Source organism: Amphiprion ocellaris, chromosome 9 (assembly GCF_022539595.1).
Source record: "Amphiprion ocellaris isolate individual 3 ecotype Okinawa chromosome 9, ASM2253959v1, whole genome shotgun sequence".
Lineage (NCBI taxonomy): Eukaryota > Metazoa > Chordata > Actinopteri > Pomacentridae > Amphiprion > Amphiprion ocellaris.
In genome coordinates, this window is record NC_072774.1 from 5,179,982 (window position 1) to 5,201,072 (window position 21,091).

Here is a 21,091-nt window from a genome sequence, read left to right on the forward strand (position 1 = left end):
ATATCCATATTAAAGAAGCTATAATCTGAGAATTTTGACTTATTTTTCTTGAAAAAAAATTCTAATTAATTAATAAATGATCAAAAACAGTTTAAAAGTTGAAAATGACTGAAATAACTGATTAATCGTTGCACCTCTGGTATAAAATTAGCGGGTTTAAAAATGAAAAATAAGTCCATAATTAAAAAATAGATGATTTTCTTAGTTTTAGAGAATGAATTATTCTACTAATGCCAGAACAAAGTTTAGAATATTTAGCAAAAGTTTAGGATTGTTTAGTGCAAAAATAATGTATTTTTCCCCCTTAGTAACACTATTTTGTGTGTTTAATTTTGTATTATTCTGACATGTAGCAACATATGGTTCAGAAAGTATCACTAGTTGATTCTGCGCTATCATTTATTTTTGTTAATGTGCTCAAAGATGGGACATTTATTTATTTTTTTCATATTTAAACTCACCCAAAATCAGAAATTATTTGATTTATTTGCCCAATATTGTGGATTATGAATCGATGGCATGATGACAAATCACAGTGAAAAATTCAGGCTTTTATCTTTAATAGTTGCTGAGATTTTGTTGTTCAAACAGCCTCAAATTTAAATTTTCATAAAAACCTGCTGAGTGTAGTTTTGCCTCTTCGACGCTGGGGGGCGCTGGTTGATTTCTTGGATACAGTTTTTAAATAAAGCTATTTAAATCAAAACAACATGGCGCCCGGTGGACTAAACACGTGAAAATAAGAGAAATAAAAGAGCTGCAGCTGCGTTAAAATCAGGTAAAATAACATGATTCTTGTTTTGTTGATTCGAGAACAAAGCTGCAGGTTTTCATTGAAGCTGAAAATCATCAGAATTTAATTTAATTTTTTAGTTTGACGGCAGGAATCTTCGGACGTTAGAGAGGAGCAGAAAGTAGTTCTAGTTCAAACCTTTAAGGTCGTTTAATTTGAGAGTTTCTGGATCATGTCAAACTTATCTTTGCATTAATTTCTTGTTAGTTCTCAGGTTGATTCTTGAATAAATTACACTTCATTACTTGTTACCTCAGTTTAATTGCCGGTATTACTTTTTCCTTTTTAACATGTATTATTTCAGTATTGTATTATACTTCTTATTGCTTTTCTACTTTTAGGCCCCGTATTTCTCATGTTATGTCTTTCTGATTTTTTTCTGAGCAAAATCTGACACAAGATTGTTCTTTGGGATTAATAAACTTTGATCTTACCTTCATTTAGAACCTGATCCTGTTTGATGTTTTCTTGTTTCCTCCTCTTCTGTAAAGTAATAAATGAGCAGCAGAGGATAAACATATTTATGTATCTCAAACATATCTTTAGTTATTTGGCTCTGTAACTTTCTTTTTCTCTTGTTTTCTACAGTTTCTCTTGCATTAATTAGAAACGAGCCATGGCGACTCCAGGAAAACCATCCAAGAAGGAATTAAAGAGGCAGACTCCCGCTAAGACCTCCTTCACTTCCCCCTTCACTTCAAAGTGGATTCCACTCCCTCAGGACGACATGCATTTCATCCTGAACACTCTGAAGGACAAGCTGAGCTCCACGGGCCTCGAGAAGAAGGAGGTGAAGGTGTTCCGGCCGTGGAGGAAAAAGAAAGAGCAGAAACCGGTGACGGAGGATGTTCCCCAGGTGAGCCAACAGGAGCCAGACGGCGGGAGGAACGGCTGGACGGACGTGGCGGCCCGACGGCAGCTCGCCATCGGCATCAACGAGGTCACCAAGGCTCTGGAGAGGAACCAGCTCCGGCTGCTGCTGGTGTGTAAATCCGTCAAACCGCAACACATGACCAACCACCTGATCGCTCTGAGCGCGAGCAGAGGCGTCCCGGCCTGCCAGGTGCCGCGGCTGAGCCAGAGCGTGTCGGAGCCGCTGGGCCTGAAGAGCGTCCTGGCTCTGGGCTTCAAACTATCCACCGACGACGAGGTGTTCAGGGACACCGTGGAGGCCATCAGACCCAGAGTTCCTTCACTGGAGGTCGGCTGGCTGCAAGGTGGAGCAGCCAGAGACGCACCTGGAGACGCACCTGGAGACGCACCTGGAGACGCACCTGGAGACGCACCTGGAGACGCACCTGGAGACGCACCTGGAGACGCACCTGGAGACGCACCTGGAGACGCTGTTAGCGTGGAGGAGGAAGCCGGTGAGGCGAGAGGCCAGAAACGTAAACTAGAGGCTGAACCTGCGGACTCTCCGTCCTCCTGCACGCTGCAGCCTCTCAAAGTCAAGAAAATAGTCGCTAATCCTGCAAAGAAAAGGAAAGTAAAGCCGAAGAAACAGAAAGTAAAATGAAACAGTAACTCTGTTGGAACATTCCTGAGTTTTAGGTGGGAAGTTTTCCCTCTTACATTGTTTTAAATAATTTTTGAAACCAGAAAAAGTTGTCTACAATGTACAAAAGGCAGAAAAAAATTAGCAGTTTTTGGGAATATAAAGGTAACTTTTAAATGCTTGTGATGCCTCAGGTAGTTTTTCCATCTCTGATTGTTTTATTTAAAGGATTTTTGAAGATTAAAGAGTGGAAAAACTATCTTAAATATGAAAAGGCAGAAAAAATGAGGTTTTGTTGAGACCAAGAAGGAGGAAGCTGCTGAGGCGAGAGGCCAGAAACCTCAACTGGAGAGTCAATCTGAGGATTTTTTTTTTCCTCCTGCAGCCTCTCAAAGTGAAGAAAATAGTTGCTAATCCTGCTAAAGACAAGAAAAATGAAGAGTAAGAAACAACCTCTGAAGTGACACAGAAACTCTGCTTTTTGCTTGTTTTATCAAGGTGGTTTTCTTTCCAAATGAGCCTGCTTGTGACGCCTTAATGTGAACATTTAAGTAATTTTACAATTTTTCAGATTCTAAAATATAAAAAGTGTATAAAAAAAAATTAAAGTTTTGGGGAACAATTTTTTTTCTTCTTTCCAATTAATCATCTTTTGACACTTTAGACAAAAAAATCCTGACCTCCAGGTTTGGGATTTATTTATTCTTTACTGTTGCCACAAACAATTTTTAGTTGCCATTTATATAAATATTTTGATTTTATAATTGAATAGACTTTGATGATCAGTTTTCATAGATTTGCTAAAGATTAATAAGTCTTTACTGAGAACTACAATTGTTCCTCTGATGTGAGGATTTCCTGCTTTGTAATATTTGAGAATTAATTAAATGTCTGTGAGGTTTGGACTTTTCAGTTTCATGATTAAACAAGAAAAAATTAAAAAATAACTGTAGCTGTACAGCTAACAGCATTTCATTTCTGTATTTCTTTTTGGTTGAAACTGACAAAATATTAATTAAATTTAGCCAGAAACGAGCAGACATTACTTGTTGGACGAGGTGTGGTATTTTTTCCCCCAATATGTACAGTTAAGCCCCAAAATTATAAGAAATAATAGAAAAAACAGCCCCACCGTCATAAAGACTCGTCACCCGTGCTCCTTTTTGAAGTGAGTTTATTCAATCAAACATCCATGCTGGTATAGCTGACGTGTGTGTGTTGAAACAGATTGTTATTTGCATGGGCTCATGTCTAAATGATGCTGGTACAAGTTCTTCAGCTTTTTCACAGCTTACAATGGAGTTGAATAAAAATATTGTTCTTCAGTTAGAGAAAGCTGTATGACGTTTTTCTTTTTTTAAAGTACACCCCAGCGCTCGCCCCACCTCCGAGTCTTTTTAAAAACAACAAAATCAACTTTTAAATAAGGCAGGTAACTCCAGGTAAAGGGTGCGTCTAGTTTACATCGACACGGCAGCGACTCATGCTCATTCAAACAGCTGCAGGCAACACATCTGGGACACGACAACATCCATGAGGCACACTGTCGACTCACTAACCCATGTTCGGTGTTAAATTAATGCCGTCCGTCTCCGAATGCAACACATTCGACCGTAAAAAAAAAGGAACAAAACCCTCGAACCATGAAGCTTTAACTGACCATCGCTTGTCCTTTTCTGGCTTGTTTATAAAGGGAAATGACATTAAATACCAAAAGACAAAGAAACAGAAGCAGCCTTTTGACCTCTTAAGTTCTGCACGTGAACAGAAACATTGAACGTTTAAATAACTCAAAGCGAAAAAGACGATTTTTTTTTCAGAAACAGCCTCATCCTGTCTCAGAATTCAGTCCTGAAGTCGCCTATTTAACTGGAATTTTTAGGAAGAAAAAAAGAGAACAGAAACAATGTCTTCTTAAGACATTTTTAAAAAGGTACAATTATAAATATCAGAACTGCATTTAGCTGCACAACACACTAAATAAAAAAAAAAAAAAAGACCTACGTTTTAATTTTCCGACACACAAAATACAATACCGTTAAAAAATAAATCCAGAGATTAAAAATTAACCTGGACAACCGGACAAGCTTTGAGCTGATGCAGGGTTTTATTTATCAAACCGCTGCATCTGCTTTTATTAAATCCTTCCTCAGGTTCCTTTGAATGTTGTGCTCGATTCTCTTCAGTTTTGTTAAGATTTAACATCCGACTGCAGGTGAGCGGATGGACGTTTACAGCTGGATGATGATGGTTTCTCTGAATAACTGAACTGAGAACATTTCAAAGCAAATCAGCCATTTTTACATTATAAAACTGTCTCTAGGCAAACTGTTTCTTTGCACAAAATCCGTCTTCTCTTGCCTTTAATGGTGTAATTTCACTCTCCTATCAGCTTCACTTCATTCAGCTAGTTTTACTTTTTGCGGCTAACATGCACAAACTCAACTGCAAATATCTGCTCAAATGTAACCGTAAATGTACCTACAGTTGTTTTATTTCAAAAAGCAGCTCCAGAAACAGCTTCGTAACGTAAAAAAACGGCTAAAAACCGCCGTCGTTCAGCGTGTACCAGTCTGTATTTGAACTCGGAAATTGTGCTTCATCAATACAATACATTCGTCATTTAAAAACCGCTGAATCCCACGTTGAACAGAGACTTCTACTCTACTTATGAGGAAAAAATACTTTGGATCAGCCCTCCTGAACCCACAAAAACTCATACTACAGGAATAAATATGATCTGGCTTTAAATGTACAGTTAACTATATATTTTTGTTTAACAAAAAAAACCCAAAACGTGTATATCAAGTTCCATCTGCGAAGATTCACTTTTTGTTCCACGTGTTTGTAAATTGTCAGTTAAAAGTTGAGATATTTAAAAAAAAAACTGTGTTTGTTTATGCGTCAGAAACACCTTCTTGCTCTTCTTTCTAATCTACCGAGGCCCAAAAACAGCCAGTAGAGACACCTGACTGATGATATGAAACGGGAACGATAAGAAGTAGTAGTAGTAGTGAAGCACGAGAACCCAACGTCTGGACAGGAAAAAGAAAAATTGCCGTTTGTATCTGGTTGTGTTTACCTGTTGATTATCATTTACATAGTTCCATGTAGGTGAAATGGAATGACATGCCAGTTCCTTGTGACAGCGGAGGAAGGAGAACGAAAACAAAAGTCACAATGTCAAGGCATCCTCTTGAATGTCAAACAGGTGTGTGTGTGTGTGTGTGTGTGTGTGTTTTAAATGTGAGTGCGCATGTCAGGAGCGTTGTACTTGTTGTATGAGTATCTCAGGCATAGCATGACTTCACATTCAGGATGTTGATGATTTAAGAGTTTTCACCTCCGGGTGAACTGAGAAATGTTCTTGGTGACCTCCTCGCTGTCACCAGGTTGTCGTTTTTTTTGTTGTAGTTCTCATTGTCTAGCTCGGGCTACCTGTGCGTCCAGGTAAGAATATCCGGAGGTCACCGGCGACCTCTCATGTTTGTGTAGCGGCCAGCGAGGGAGCTGCTACTGGAGGACAAGGCCGACCTGAAACACAAACATTCAACAATATTACAGAAATGATAGAAAACTCAGTTCAGATTTTTTGTAGGTTAGACCACTCTGCTTCTAACCCCATCACTTGTCAGCTGCATTGTTAGCTGCTTTATAGGATTTTAGCTGTGTACTTAGCTTCTGCCTATGTCTTTAGCTGCATAGTTAGCTTTTTAAAGAAACTTAACTGTGTAGTTAGTTGTCTCGTTTTGTCTACGACCCAAAGATATTCCATTTAGTCTCATAGAGGGAGATATTAACCACAAAATATTCATATTTTATGAAGCAAATCAAAGTATTTCGCACAGATGACCGTGTTACTAATTCCTTCCATTATAGCATTTTAGTTCACATAGTTTTTGTCCACCTAATCAATACAGCTTGCAAACAGGAGCTTCAGATAAAACCAATCCTGTAAAACAAATCACTGACCACCATTAATATTCTTCATATAACTAGATTTAGAAGGTTGTTAACTGAAAGCCGATGTGACGACAGTTTTCCCTTCAGGTAAATCCTGCTGCTGACCTTATCAGGGTCCATCGGGGGACATTTCCAGTTGTAGAGGTAATACTGCAGATTTCCATCTCCTATGCCAAACTTGAGCTTCTCCAGAAACACCTTATTCTCCATTAGATCCAAGGCGTTGAACACATCAAAGCCTTTCTGTTAAACACACAGGATTAACGTAGTGATCAATCACACAGCAGCAAGAAAACAATCAAAATTCTGGTTTAACAAGGACAACTATTTAATCATTTGCTTGGCCTGGATTTTACTCTACTTTCTTGTATTTGCAGCTGCACAGGTACCTTCCTGTGTTCCTGAAACCAAAGTTAACAGCTGATAATGCAAAAGAACTGCTTCATGTTTTAACGTTGGCATATGTTTTAGAGTAGAAAGCAACATTACCAGTTTGGCCAGGATCAGTGCATCATTCATTAAGTCCAGTAGCGGGGTTTGTGTATGAACATTGTAAAAAGAGTAAGCGGCCTTCAGGGTCCTATGGAGAGGATGATGCATCACGGTCGAGGGCAAAGTGTAGAAACTAGTGAAATCTGTCAGAACGCCACCGGCACCCTGAGAAACAAACACAACAACAAGTTGTCAGGTTTGAAAGGCATAGTATCTTTAAACTAATTAACAGCAAAATTACCCCAATTACCAGAAAGAATCTTTGGATTTTCAACTTTCCATCAGTCTGCAAATCTATCATGTGCGACAGATGGTTAGGAAATATACGAAAAATAACCAAAAAGAAGGGTAAAGTGATATTTCCTCAAAATAATTTTAGTCCACATGTCTCATCCCAAACAAACACCAAAATATAAACAATTTGCACCAGATTCTGTAAGAAACAAACAATTCTGAGCTCCTTGGTGCAACTGAAAAGCCTCGGCTGACTTAGCTGCAACCAACAGCCACGTGACAAACAATCAGTAAAGATTTGGTTTACTTGAATCAAAGTGTAGACTAAATAAGGGCTTGAGAGCAAAATAAAACTTATGGCATAGCTTCTAAACGTCATACAGAGCTGCAAGTTGCTGGAAGATACAATCAGCATGATGAAACATCTTTGTAGAAATGATGTGCAGAGGTGGTTTGTAAAAATTTAAATAGCTAAATTCTCTATAGCATGTGGAGCCCCAGTCGTTCCAGTATTTGGTAACACCTGTGGGTACTTGGAAAAATGCCGTGTTTAAATTTTTGTAAAACAAATAATCAAAGAAATTGATTTGTAGCATTATAACTGTGTTGTACTGCACAAAATGCATGTTTTAGTTCTCTCTACTCCTAGCCATCATCATGTCTACATAAAGCAGAGCGGAAGCAAGATATGGAAACAAATTGCAGAGATTGAGAGGGAAATGAAACACACATGATCAGTAAAATAAATGCAGCATGGCTCTAAAATGGTATTCAAAACTGAAAATTGTAAAACGTGCAGCATGTGGAGCCCCAGTAGTTTCAGTCTTTGTAACATCTGGATAAATGTTGCAGTGGTTGATATCAGTCCATTTACATTTTTGTAAAACGAATAATCAAAGAAATTCAACTTTTTTATGATTCTGGGCATAAAAGTACTACTTTTAGCCATAGTGGTGCTGTTTCCATAGAAATACAGGACTTTATGTTGCAGTGAAAAATGAGCCTACAGTGAGGAATAATGTGTCAGGAACTGCTCAGAATAGTCAGGTTTTTGGTATTTTGAGGGCTAAAGCTGATTCCACCTACCTCTACTACATATGTGTCGATTATGTTGTCCTGTGGTAGGAACCAGTGAACCACCTCCTCTTCGCCCATCGAAGGTGCGAGCTGGAAACGTCTCAAGAATTTCTGTAGCAGCTCGGTAACCTGGCGGATGTCACGCCTCTCCATCGGCCTCAGACCTGGAGTCTTGGTGCTCTAGTAGAGGGTGGAGAAAGAAAAGATCCACATAAGCCCCTGATATTAATAAGAATGGTTAAAAAAAAAGAGATCCTGGGCTGACTGGCAGGTGTAAGTGTTTACATCTGGTAGTCTGTAGAGTTTCATGGTTCTTTGCAGGGTCATGTTTCTGCTCAGATGGGAGAATTTAACTTCCACGAGCTTCCTAGGGTTCAAAGAGCGATGCCAGTACCTGGAAAACAGAGAAACAGAGGAAAAGAGTTGAGAAGTATTGTTGTAGTGGCACTAAATCCTGTGTGTTGTGTCTGAATGCTGCACAGCTTACCTGCATGTAGACACAGGTTTAGGCAGTACGACTCCAGCTGTGTACACTGCCTGAAATATTCCTTCTAAATTCACCCTCCGTGTGATCTCTCTGATTAGCACTGGGGCGACACGCTTTGAACGCAGCTTCTTATGGACACATAAGAAGTTGATTTCTACCATCTTCTTCAACCTGAAGCAGCAGGAACAAAGAAGAAGGACAGTGCATTAGAGTAAAAAAGGTTTCTCTTAGATCATCACTGCTCTGCTCCAAATGTACAATGAACAGGAGGACACTGTGTATTATCACCTAAATGTCAAATGACTCAAAATTATATCACCTCTTCATAACTGCATTAGTTCTAAGTGGAACAGCAGAGTACTTTTTTTTGATGAACATTCAAAAACAAATATTTTACAAAGAATGTATTGAAAATTCAGGCCCCAATTTATAAATGACAACTAAAGTGATGTACAACTGTTAGTGATCAGCCTAACTGCATGAACATGGTTAGAAAATGAGCTGTGAACATCAGAACTTTCTTAGTTTTGGACCTGAGTTGTGTCTATGTCTGAATCATGGCTCCACATGGAAAAGAATTAACCAGAGGAATTAAAAAAATCTGATTGCGTAATTTCACAAAGATGGTAAAGGATACAAGAAGATCAACTAAAAATCTGTGAAACTCAGAGTCAGCAGTAGTCAGGAGGTATAGAAGGAGTCATAGTAGCACTAATCATGGCTGCAGTGGTCGTCCTCCTAGAATGACTCCACAGAGAGTGAACTACTTTCACAATCTAGCCGTGGAAAACAGATGGTAGCTGCTTCAGACTTGGCAAAATACAATACAATAACTCTATTTATCCATGAGGGGAAATTCAATCGGAAAAGCTTATTGATGGAGTTTCTGTGAAGCTCAGACGGTGTGAATGACACTTAGAACATCAACTTCTCTCAACGGCATCCTAAATAACACCCTTGCTTGCTGTTGAGCATAAAATTGCAAGACGAACTTTGCAAAAAAACATGAGAGGAAGCCTGATGAATGTTGGGAGAACATTCTTTGGTCAGATGAAGATAAATTTGTTGTTCTCAGATGGAGTCCAGCATGTTTGGTGTGAACCTGACCAGGACTACAACAGTGGATGCATAGTCCTGACAGTGAAGCATGGAGGTGGAAGTATGAGGATATGGGGAGATGACATTTATAGATGAATGTAGGCGGATAAACCAAAATACTGTCTGACAAGAAGCTGAAAGAAGAGGAATATTCCAGCAGGAGAACCATCCAAAGAACTAAATCACACGAGTCTCAACAAGTATGTGGCCTGACTTGAATCCAACAGAACACGTGGGGTATTTTAAAGAGAAAGGTAGAGCAACACAACCCCTCCAGCAAAGAGCATCTGAAAACAAATAGTCTCTGATGAATGACAGAACATCTCTGCAGAAATCTGGTATCTTCCCTGCTGAGGAGGATTGACTCTGTCCTCAGAAATAAACATGGACTCATGAAGTACAGGAAAAACAACATAGTAAATCCAAACTGCTAGCTTTAAATTTTAAGTTTAAGCACTACTGTTCAACTTCATTTGACATTTAGGTGATATTGCACCACTTCTGTTGTATAGAAGTGTTGTAAATGTTCTGTTGTATATGTTTGGTTAGAGGTGCTCACGTGTCGTAGATGCGTATATCTGCAGGAATGGCACTGATGAAACCCACAAGCTTCTTATTGGAGGACACTCTCACTCCACAATGCCACTGTGGTAACCAGCCAGGTGGACGTAGAGCCCTGAGAGGGGACGACAGGGGAGGTTTAATAGGAGGACAAACATATGTACCACGCAATAAGCAAGAAAACATCATTACTGACAGCTTACCATTTGAGAAAGCTTGGTGAATAATCAAATCTGAACATGTTATCGTCATCTTCCACGTAGTTTTCATTTAACAATGTGTACAGTTCCTTGAGCTGAAGAAGAAAGATGGGGTCAATTTTTCATTTCATGCATGATTTCTATTATTATCCTCATTATTATTGTTTCAGACAAACACTGCACTTACTACATCTGCATTACTGAGATCCAGAGTGTCCCACATAAAGCCTTGAGGTAAAGAATATGGCTCCTGTCTGATGTTTTCTTTGTCGGCTTCAATTGGCCCGTGACTCGTCACAACTTCATCTGCAAAAATAGCACAGCTTTTGTCAGACATAAAACTATTTCCAATCACCAACCAGAAAAATTCCTGCCCTTTCATTCTGAGCAACCTGAAGTGTGTTTTTCAAACAGATAAAACCACAAAACTGCTGACAGCACCAATCAAACACGATGGAAATCGGTTTCTGTTGGTCCCAGGCCAGCTCATATAACGAGCCTTCCTGCACAGACTCCACTCTTTGGGCAACAGTCGTCATGGTAACAGCTTAATCTAATACCACTAAGCACGCCCGGTGAGAATGCCTGGACCCCGACTGTAACATGCAGCTGACATGTTTTTGGGACGCAGGGTTTGAGCAGCAAAAAGAATAAACAGGAGATGGCACTGATAGTGATAGAATCAATGTTAACCCTCTGAGACTCAATTAGTTTCTGGGTGTTTTTTTTTGCTCCTGTCACATTTTTAGTCACTGTCCGCTCATTTTTCACTGCAATATAAAGTCCTGCACCTCTATGGAAACAGAACACCAGGACTAGACGTAGAGAGAACTCAAAATAATGCCATGAATCATAACACAAGTTGACTGTCTTTTTAGATTGTGCAAAAAAAGCTCAAAAAAAAGTTGGATTCAATATATACAACATTTTTCAAGGTGCCCACATGCACTACCAGCAATGGGAAAACAATAAAAAATTGTAGCTCTACATACTTCAAATATTTTAGTACTTATATTTTCAATTTGTCTCGATACCTGTTTCCTATCTGTTCTGTAAACACAGCCAGCAGTTCAGCTGAAAAACCCCTGAATGTTCATCACTTGACTTTAAGTTGCGCAACATTTAATGTTTTTTTTTTTTAACAGATTTTGGTCACAGCAAACAGTTTATTTTTGGTACATTTTATACAGAGACAAAATGAAAAAAGTGCTTTTGCTAAAATATATCATGATTTAAGGCTTCAATCTAGTTCATTTTTCCAGATTAAATTGGAGGTTATACATGAGGACTTCAAGAACTGCTAGAAAGTTAAACATCGGATGGGAAAATTCTTTTTTTACAGTTTGTTGCGCTGATGGATAGTGTAATTTTACTGATATTATTTAACCCTCTTGTTGTCCTCATTTACGGGCACCAAAAAATATTGTTTCCTTGTCTGAAAAAAAATCCAAAAATTCAGCAAAAAAATTCCCCAAATTTCTGACAATTTGCAAAACCTGCGAGAAGAAAATTCCAATACTTCCTTAAAGGTTTCCCTTAAAAGTTTTTTTTTTTTTAAATCCCCCAAATTTGGCAAGAAAATTCTTGTAAATATTTTCAAAAAATGAGTAAAAATATTCCAAAAAAATCCTAAAAATATCTAAAGTGATTACATATATAGCAATAAAACTTCTAATATTTTCTTAAGAACATTCACAAAAAATCAACCAAAATCCAACGAAATTCGCTGCATTTTGGTTGATTTTTTTGTGAATGTTCTTAAGAAGCATTTTTAACATTTCTTTTTTTCCACCAAAAAATGTTCAAAGATTTCCCAAAAATGTTGAAAATGTGGACAACAGAAGTTTCACTCTGAAAATATTTTTTTCCCCCACATTTTTCAAACTTTAAAACGGGTCAATTTTGACCCGCAGGACGACACGAGGGTTAAAGATAACATACTTTCTAAGTCCACTGATGAGTTTTGAGGTTCAGAGGGTCAAAGAAAAGTGAACAACCTCCTGTTGACAGCAGATAAAATACTGTTTAATAATCGTAACAATACTGTAAAAAAATTATGAGGTACCTGATGCATGTCTTCTCTCAATAAAAGCTTTCCTCAAACATGACGGAGAATATATTTGCAGCATAATCTGACTGAATTAGATATAAACTGAATAAACAAAGTTCTTGTTTGCTCTGCCTAGTTTATCTTGGTACTTACTTAACTTCGGGACAGGCTGAGTGTCCCAGAACTGGTACTTGTGCTTGGCTGCCTCATCGATGCTCTTCGCTGGGCCCTGGCAGGACAGCAGCTCCATGGCTCTTTGGATGTCCTGCAGCTTCTGAATGGGCAGACCAGGGTTCTGGAGTAGGATCATGTGCACAAGTCAGTGTGGGAACAACATGAACTGACCTCTCTCTGAGTGTGAGACCTAACATGCAGCCAAAGACTAAAAGTTCTGCATGATCCAAATGGAGAGAAAAAGACACAACAAAGGGCACATGCAAGATTTACACAAACAGAAACCCTGCATCTGACAGTAGACAAAAACAATAGAGTTTTATTTTACCTCCCAACATCACAGCATGCAGTATTCATGTTTCTCTGAACTGAAATAAGGTTCTGTGGTGGTTTCTAAACCCAAGACATGAGGTATACAGTTAAACCTAAGATTGTATGTCCTCAGTTTATAGTGGATTTTTATTTGACTAGTTGGTTTCTTCTGCTTGGAAATGAAAAAAAGACAGTAAAATATTGTGTTAGAGATGTTAATGCTACATGCTTTGGACTAATTTCATGTTTTTTCTCCCATATTTTTTACTATATGTGATGTCCAAAACTGCTCTCGTTCTCATGATGCTTTGTACTGTGGCCATTGACAGTTGGATAGGACTTTATGGCCTTTAAACATCTTGTCAGCAGCCACGATGTGTAACCACAGGTCCTCACTGAGCTCTTAGGATTTAGCCAGGACTATTGGGCCTTTGCAATATTCTCCCAATATTAATATTTTCATGAGAAACCTCAATACATACATGTTCTTAATTTCTTTTGGCAGCTCTTAATGGTCATAATGTTGTTTACAATGTTTAACATGTTTGCTATCCTAGTGGCTATTCTGTTTTGCATGATTAAGTATTTTTATTCTATTTTACTTTTACTAGTTTTAGCTTGTCGTGATGTTTTGCACATACTTTTGTTGCTGCCTGTCTGATAACATGCACAGTACTTTGGTTCACTCAGGTTGTTTAAAATGAAATAAATCAGAGTTGAGAACTGACTAGAAAACTTTTGCATCTGCTGCTCTTAGTTTATAGTGTATTTATAGTGTGTAACACTCTGGTACATAGTAGAAATCATATTAGAGCCATTCAGAATAGCATGTAAGGCAAAAGTGCACAATTTCCACTAGTATGAACATTTTTGTGCATGTCATATTCAATAAAAAGGTGAAATGCAATGTCTTAGTGTGTTTTGTCACTTTTTTATGTCATTTCCAGTCAGAAGAAACCTATTGATCAAATAAAAAATTCACTATAAATCTAATTTTAGCGTGGAAGTTTAACTGTACACTGTCAAGTAAAGTTCATCTGTATGCTTCCACCTTAATAATGAGTTTTACTGTAGTATTCAGAGTGATTTCAGGCTTCCTTGTGCTGTTTTCACCCCCTCAGCTCAGCGTTTTAGCCCTGACAGGGTGTGTGCTACCTCCTCCACCACACCTTGATCTCCTGAGAGTCGGACGCGGAGTCGGACTTGGCTCCCCCCGAGCTCGGCTTCTCTTTCTTCCTCTTCTGCTTCTTCTTCTTCCGCTTGGCTCCCAGGTCTCCGCCCGGGCTGCTGCAGACACGAGAGGACACAAACACACGGGACATGAGCGGAGGACGGACGGAGGCTGGACCTACTCGCGGAGCTAGCGCTAGCTGCCATAGCAACGACTGACAGCTGAGCTACTCGCTGCTGGCTAACTAGCTGGCTAGCTCGCTAACGGTTCGCTGCTAGCTAGCTAACGGTTCGTCCTAACGGTCCGCCGCTGTTGGGACTCTAACGGCACACACGCGAGTAAAATAAACCGTCATAAAAACGCCCCAAATGCGGGCCTTTAAGCAAACAGTCCGGCGGTGTTGGTGTCGGCTAACATTAGCAAGCTAACTGCGCTAACATAAACAGGCTGCGTTTCCCCCGAGCGGAGCGGACAGGCCGCCCGCACTCACCCCTGCATATGCTCGTTCTCCTCCTCGTTGTCTCCGTCTATCCCGCAGGTGTCCTGGTCGTCCAGCTCCAGGCTCTGCTGGCTGGCCGCGGATTCACTGTCCTCCGCCATCATTAAAAAAATGTTGAAATAAAAAAAAAAGGAAAACAGTGAGCCGCCGTCAAACAGAGCTGAGAGGCTGAGAGACGGAAAAACAAAGGAAACGTCGGAGGAAACTGCGCCGCCTGTAGGACGCGAGAGGAACTGCAGCCACAGCGAGGACCACAATTACTCATACCCATTAAAACTTTAGATTTATACTGAAGTTTTATTTTTTTTTTTTTTAAAATACCGTGTCCAAAACTATTCATCTGAAATTACTGTATCAACTTATCTTTAAATTATTTTTAATATTATCTCTTCAGATGTTGTTTGTGGTCTCATCTTTTGTCAGCTCATCATCCTAATTAAAGCTTTTAGTCTGATATCATATGAACTCATTTTATAGAATCTTATTTTGTTACATTTGCAATTTAAGATTTTGCTTTGGCAATAAACACAAATTGAACAGTACTGAACGGTACTTTTGTTTAATAATGTTTACAAAAGCACAAATAATGTAATAATACTGAAATGTTTAATATTTAGTAGACACATTTACGATAAAAAAGGGTCCGTTGTTGAAGACGAACAACTACTTCTCTAGTTTGCAAACACAGACACACACAGAAAACTCCAGTTTGGCTGTTTATTTAGAATAATAGGCTTCAAATATAATGCAAGCAACCGATTTACACACTCAGGAGGCTGTATTGCTACTCCACCCTCGATCTGAAGGTTGCCGTGGGATACTAAGAGAGAGAAAAGGCCATTCACGACACCGACTTACACACTGTTTCCATCAGGCAGACCCAAGGAAAAACTATACACACTCTGGAATATGATTGCTATGACTACATGGACCTTGATTGGATGTAACACAAACTCAGCAGACCATTCACCCTCGGAAAACACAGAAAAAACATAAAAAAATGCACTGAAATGACCTGCCGTTAAGCTTCACATACAATCGCACTTAGCTTCACTTTAAACTTCTGCAAGTCATCGACCACTCGCTCGAATAGAAATCAATGTTTTTTGCTGATTGCTGTTTGGAGGATTTTACGATTGCAGCAGCAGCAGGAGTAGCTGGTGGACATTTTCTGAGAGGTCTGCAGCGTCGCTTGTAATAGTGCTGAGGAAAGTTTACTGCATGCTTCCTTTCACAAGCAGGAAAGAGAGAACGGGAGGGCTGAGGTAGAGGAGGAAAAGCTGAAGGCAAAAGAAGGTGAGAAATAAATAAATCTGTTCCGCAAAATTCGCTGTAGAGTCCGGTCGGTTGTTCAAAGGCACTTGGATCATGGGGGTGTGAGGGGGGGATTAAAAAAAAAATAAGGTGAAACACAGCAAGCAAAAACAGTTAAAGGTTATGTGGTGTTCTAACAATAAGGTGGGTGAGAAGGAAAAGCCCTTAAAGAAATAAAAAATAGCCTATTTTCAGGTAAAATACTTCATGTTGGCAATTAATTAAATCAAAACTTACAAAAAAAAGGCATCTCAAGCAGCCGTATAAAAGTGATGCATAGCCTTCAGAGCAAAAATACGCCGGTCAGTGGTTCAACAAATACAAAAACCCTTCATATTATCAGTTTTATTATTATTACACCTCGCGTGTTTTTGGGTGGAACTATATTTTCATAGTGGTATTACGTCCTCATGCACCAGCAGAGCGCTCTGTCACATTATCTGAGCGGATAGTGGTTTCATTTCGTTTTCACAGAGCCGTCCGACGGGCTAGATTAAACTCTTAAAAAAACAAAAAACAAACAAAAAAAAACCACTCAAAGTTCAGGATTTGCATGTTTGTTTGTAGATCATGAGTGAAACAGACTAAAACCGGAACATACTTTTAATTTCCGGCTAAACTGGGGTTCTAATCTCGTTTCTGAGGCCAATATGGCTCAAGAAGAAAGCCTCCTGTAGTGTTTGATTTCTGAGAACCACCCAACGACTGTGTCTACAAGGCTATTTATAAAAAAAAGGCATATATTTATTGTGCATAAAATATCCTAATTTCTTGCCTCCAGAGTCCGTCCGTGTCCCCTCTCAGGCGAAGTGTATGTTCATGGTGACGATGACGTTTCGTAAAGCATCCCGGGGAGTTCGTGAAGGAGCTGAATTGTTCATTTCTGGACTAGAAGAGTTCCCAGTGCGGAAATATTTTCTCAGTGCTATGTGAAGAACAAAGGGCTTCGATTTCAACAGGTAAATCCTTCACGCCGTGGTCAGAGGAGGAGTCGAGGTTACGGTTTTAAAAGTCTGTCTTAAAACAAAACTCACACTCTAATGCATCTCCTAATGTGTTTTCCTGCTAATAAATCCTCCCTAAAGTGATTGTAGCGTAAGAAATGAGAATCAAAATCCAGATTCGTCGTTCTTTAAAGTATTTTTAGTACAAACTTCCCATATAGAGCTTCAGTGACATAAAGTGGAACAGCTCTAACCTCTTTCAAATAGTTTATTTCCATTTTATTGTGTATCCATATAGATTGTGGCTGCAAATAATTATTTTCCCAATTAGTCGGTTAGCTGTTTGGTTATTAAAATGTCACTAAATACATACTGAATTTACTGTCATAGTGGAGAAAAGAACCAGAAAATACTCCCATTTTGGAAGCTGCAATAAGAGGTTTTTGCTTGTTTATTTCTTTAAAATGGCTCTAAATGAATACTCAGTTTGTTGCCGATTAACTTAATACTTGACAACTACGAAATGAATCACTGCAGCTCTACCGGTTACTGTTTTGCAGGGACACCATCACTGTATCCTGGGCTTAGCTTTGCCAAATACATTCGGTTTAAAGACGTAAAAACAAAAACGTGACTTTCAGCAGAACTGTGTGAGGTGGGACTAAACTAAATTTTGTAAATGAATGAAACAAAAAATTAACTGAACTAAATCTAACAACACATGTCTAAGGTGTGTGTGTGTGTAAAACAAGTCGGAGAGATGGAGCACGAAAAGCAATAGAAGAACCAATTAAGTTTGGATTAGAGTGCGAAATCACATACAATGGAAGTGTGAACTACTGACCTTGATGGAGGTCTGCGTTTTCTAAGTGCTTTCCTAGTTAGCACTAGATCAGTCCTGCAGAGTCAGAGCTGTCCCCACAGCACCTCGTTATTGTTTTGCTATGTAAGAAAAATGCTTTGACGTGTTTGTATTTATTCAAGTACAATCATAATCGTGTAGGGTGGTGATAAAAGCGAGGACAAGCTGAGCCCAGGATGCAGTGATGGTGCCCCTGGCTAAATCCCTGAAAGAACCAAGCGGACTTATCTTATTGCATGATCCATTTCTTCTATAAAACTCCTCATTTAAAGCTTTTAGATTACGTTCTTCTGTAGTGAAGGGGATTCTGAAAATGCTAACATGTTAAATTGGAAGGAGAAGGAAAAGAAGAGTGAAACGTGCGGCAAAAGATGCATTTATGCTCAGAGTGTGAGCCTAGTTTCTAGCTTTAATTCTGTTTCCTTTTAGATTTTAGTTATTTGGTTTTACCTACTTGCATCTTATATAGGAAATAATAAAGTGTGTATCTGTATCCCACTTGATTGACTCTATAACTTCTGGTAAACTTTGTAATTTTTGCATAATGAGGAGTGACTGTTTCACATCAAACACTTTCCATGAAGCTCTTAGCGTGTGAGTTTCCTCTAGAGACAGATTTCAGAAAACCTTTCTTCAATGTGAATCATTTGAGGTTGAAGGCCAACAGGGGGCGCTCCTCCCTCCTCTGCCAGGGGCTCTTCTTCTCCTCCTCTGCGTCCTCCTGAGCTGCCTCGTCGTCCGGGGAGACCGACATCAGCCCGTGATCGGTCCTGAACCCCATCATCCCGTCCGGTGTCGGCAGCGGAGGAGGAGAGTTGGGGGATGAGGAGGAGAGTGAGGGTGGGTCTTCTTGAATCCGGACCCCCTCGGCTCTTTTGCCCTCCGCGTCCCCTCTGCTGCCCTCGGCTTTGTCTGACAGGTTGGCTCCTGTTTCGCTGTCCTGGGGGCTGCACTTGTCCTCCTCGCTGCCTCCCCCGTCCAGATCATCCACGTAGACCAGCTGGGTGTAGGCCGATGCTGGCGTAGCGCCCTTCGATCTCTCGACCTCCCGCTCCTCCCGCTCGGCGTCCCTCCCCTTACGGCCGACTCTCGGCTCGTTCAGGTCGACGCCAGAGTCCAAACTGGCGTCGTTGCCGTGCCTCCCCTGCTGGCCTCCCGTGTTGCCATGGCACCCGGCCCGTTGGAGGTCGATGTAGGAGTGGCGGATGTGAGCGTTGGAGCGTCCGTCCAGTGAGACGAACCAGGCCCGGGGGTGAGGCAGCGGCTTCCCCCCTCTCAGCTCCATGAGAGTCTTTTCAGCCAACAAGGTGTCCTCACTGTTTATTTCCACCAGAGCCGTTTCGCCAAGAGCTCCGGGAATGGAAAGTGACTCCGGCAACCCGCGAGCCTCGCCGTCGCCCTGCTTGGTGGGACCCGGGGTGCAGTCGGTCCCAGTTTGCCCCAGGGGCTGCTGGGAGTGTGAGGCGTTGAGCTCGGCCTGGATGGTCTCCAGGTCGCTCTGCTGGTCGGTCTGCAGCAGGAGGGCCTGACCGGACAGAGGGTGCTCCCCAGGCAGCCGCATGTAGTGCGCCGGGATCACCAGCGTGGGGCGCACTCTGGGGTAGCCCTCGCCTCCGCTCAGCAAGTCCACAGAGCCGCAGCAGAGCAGCTGGCCCGGCCGGGAGAGCAGCTGGGAGCCGGGTCGCTCCAGGTGGTCCACTGAGCGGGACAGGAGGTGGTCCGGAGCCCTGCACTCCCCTCCCTCCCCTCTACTGGGGGAGTGAGGAGGGGACGAGGGGGAGATGCAGTCGATGATGCCAACGCCGCTCAGCTGCGTGGCCGACACCTGACCGTGATTGGTTGACGACAGCGGGTCAGAGAAGTGGTTGCTGGACGAGCAGACGGAGGTGTATGATTGACGGTAACCTCGGTCGGTCCCGGATGAAAGTGCAGTTCTGAGTTGGAACGTCTCCACCGACTGCCGGTAGTCTCTGCTGCGAGGCGTCAGGTTGCCGAGAGACGAGCCGTGGTGGCTGTTGTTGCCAAGAGACGAGCGGCTGTGTTTGCTGTGGTGGATTAGGTTGTGTTGACGCTGATTGTCTTGGTGCTCGTAGGAGGAAGGCTTCAGCATCGGAGTCATCATGTCAGGCTCAGTCGCTGTTGAAACAAGTTCAAGCTGCACCTGGAAACGACAAAAAGAGAAAAACTTTTTAGACACACTCACATAAAGCAGAATATAACAAACTGTTTAACTTCAGACAGTGAACCAGAGATTCATCTGTGCTCTTTCAGAGGGTTAGCTTCAAGATTTACTGTTCTTACTCGTCAAAATATTACCCAAAATGCATCTGATGCACCAATATTCAGTTACTTAAGTTAAGCAGCAATTAATGTATTCTCGACTCCTTTTACCCTCTGAACCCCAAAAATTTAACAAGTTATCTTTTCAAAATTACTAAAATGACACCATTTATGAGAGCCAGAAACTGCAAAAACAAAGAATCATCAAGTTTTTAACTTTTAAACAGTTTGTGAAGTAATAATGTATGAACTTTCTGTGGGAAAATTAAGAAAATCTAAGCTCAAAATAGTGATAATTCATCATAACCACTTAATTCTACATGTTTCATTTAAAAACTTGGAGAAACTCAACTATTTGCAACAGATTCTACTTTATTTTAAAAATAATTATCCGCTCCTGAGAGGCTACAACTGACTCAGCTGCAAACAACGACATCACAAAAATTCAGGGATTTTTCACCTGAACTTCAGGTGTGCAGTGTTTATAAAGGGCAGAGGAGAAATATTAAAATTTAAGTGGTAAAATAATTTATAGTTTAGGATTTTGTCAGGAAAACTGGCCAAAAATACGCTTGAAGTAGATATTTGATTAAATTCTCCTTATTTTACATGCTTTCTTCAGAAATTTGCCAAAAATTCACCAAAAAACCCACTGTTTGCAGTAATGAAAAAGTGCCAAAAACATAAAATTCTGCACTTTCCTGTGCAACTAGGAAGCCATGGTTGACTCAGCTATAACCAACAGTCACATGACAAAAATTCAGTGATTTCAGATGAACAAGAGAATAAAGCAGCACTGATGTGCAGACGGAAAACACAAACTTTATAAAAATTCAGGGAGGAAAATACCTATAGTATACAAGGTGTCCCTAAAATCTGGAAACCACAGATTAAATATGGCTTAGTCAAAAAAAGAGTTGAACTGGAACTTCTCAGTGGACGTGAAGGATGGACATATCGAAAGATAGCATGTGAATTTAATCTTTCAACAAAGCCATATTTAATCTGTGGAGGCAAAAAAATTCCAGTTAATGAGACTTCCTGTGTGTCAAGACTTTAGGGACACCCTGTACACTGCAAAAACT

General features: G+C 40.5%; 4 protein-coding genes across 6 annotated transcripts in view; 1 reads left to right on the top strand and 3 right to left on the bottom strand.

Annotated features, from left to right (window-relative positions):
• crot (carnitine O-octanoyltransferase) overlaps positions 1-21,091 on the bottom strand; it is a 77,125-nt gene that overhangs the window by 30,426 nt on the left and 25,608 nt on the right. The window lies entirely within an intron of this gene.
• Positions 676-2,910, top strand: rpp38 (ribonuclease P/MRP 38 subunit). 3 transcript variants are annotated; one of them, XM_055013616.1, is made up of 3 exons: positions 676-778; positions 1,382-2,031; positions 2,068-2,910. In XM_055013616.1, exons 2-3 carry the CDS (start codon positions 1,410-1,412, stop codon positions 2,307-2,309), a joined length of 864 nt encoding a protein of 287 aa, XP_054869591.1. In that variant the 5' UTR covers positions 676-778; positions 1,382-1,409; the 3' UTR covers positions 2,310-2,910. The 3 variants fall into 3 exon arrangements, with proteins under 3 accessions (XP_054869591.1, XP_054869592.1, XP_023145781.2); XM_055013617.1 differs by having other exon boundaries at positions 2,080-2,910; XM_023290013.3 differs by having other exon boundaries at positions 677-778; positions 1,382-2,910.
• On the bottom strand, positions 3,446-14,798 carry nmt2 (N-myristoyltransferase 2). Its single transcript, XM_023290012.3, has 12 exons — positions 14,598-14,798; positions 14,106-14,223; positions 12,604-12,745; positions 10,588-10,706; positions 10,404-10,495; positions 10,199-10,315; positions 8,542-8,712; positions 8,340-8,448; positions 8,064-8,234; positions 6,741-6,908; positions 6,357-6,494; positions 3,446-5,822 (listed from the first exon to the last, which is right to left on the bottom strand). The coding sequence occupies exons 1-12, from the start codon at positions 14,708-14,710 to the stop codon at positions 5,802-5,804; spliced, it is 1,479 nt and encodes a 492-aa protein (XP_023145780.1). The 5' UTR covers positions 14,711-14,798; the 3' UTR covers positions 3,446-5,801.
• The window catches only part of fam171a1 (family with sequence similarity 171 member A1), a 51,060-nt gene continuing 45,278 nt past the window's right edge, over positions 15,310-21,091 (bottom strand). The window contains exon 11 of the mRNA XM_055013614.1: positions 15,310-19,887. Coding sequence (XP_054869589.1) covers positions 18,370-19,887 — 1,518 coding nt within the window. The 3' untranslated portion in view covers positions 15,310-18,369. The remainder of the gene's footprint in view (positions 19,888-21,091) is intronic.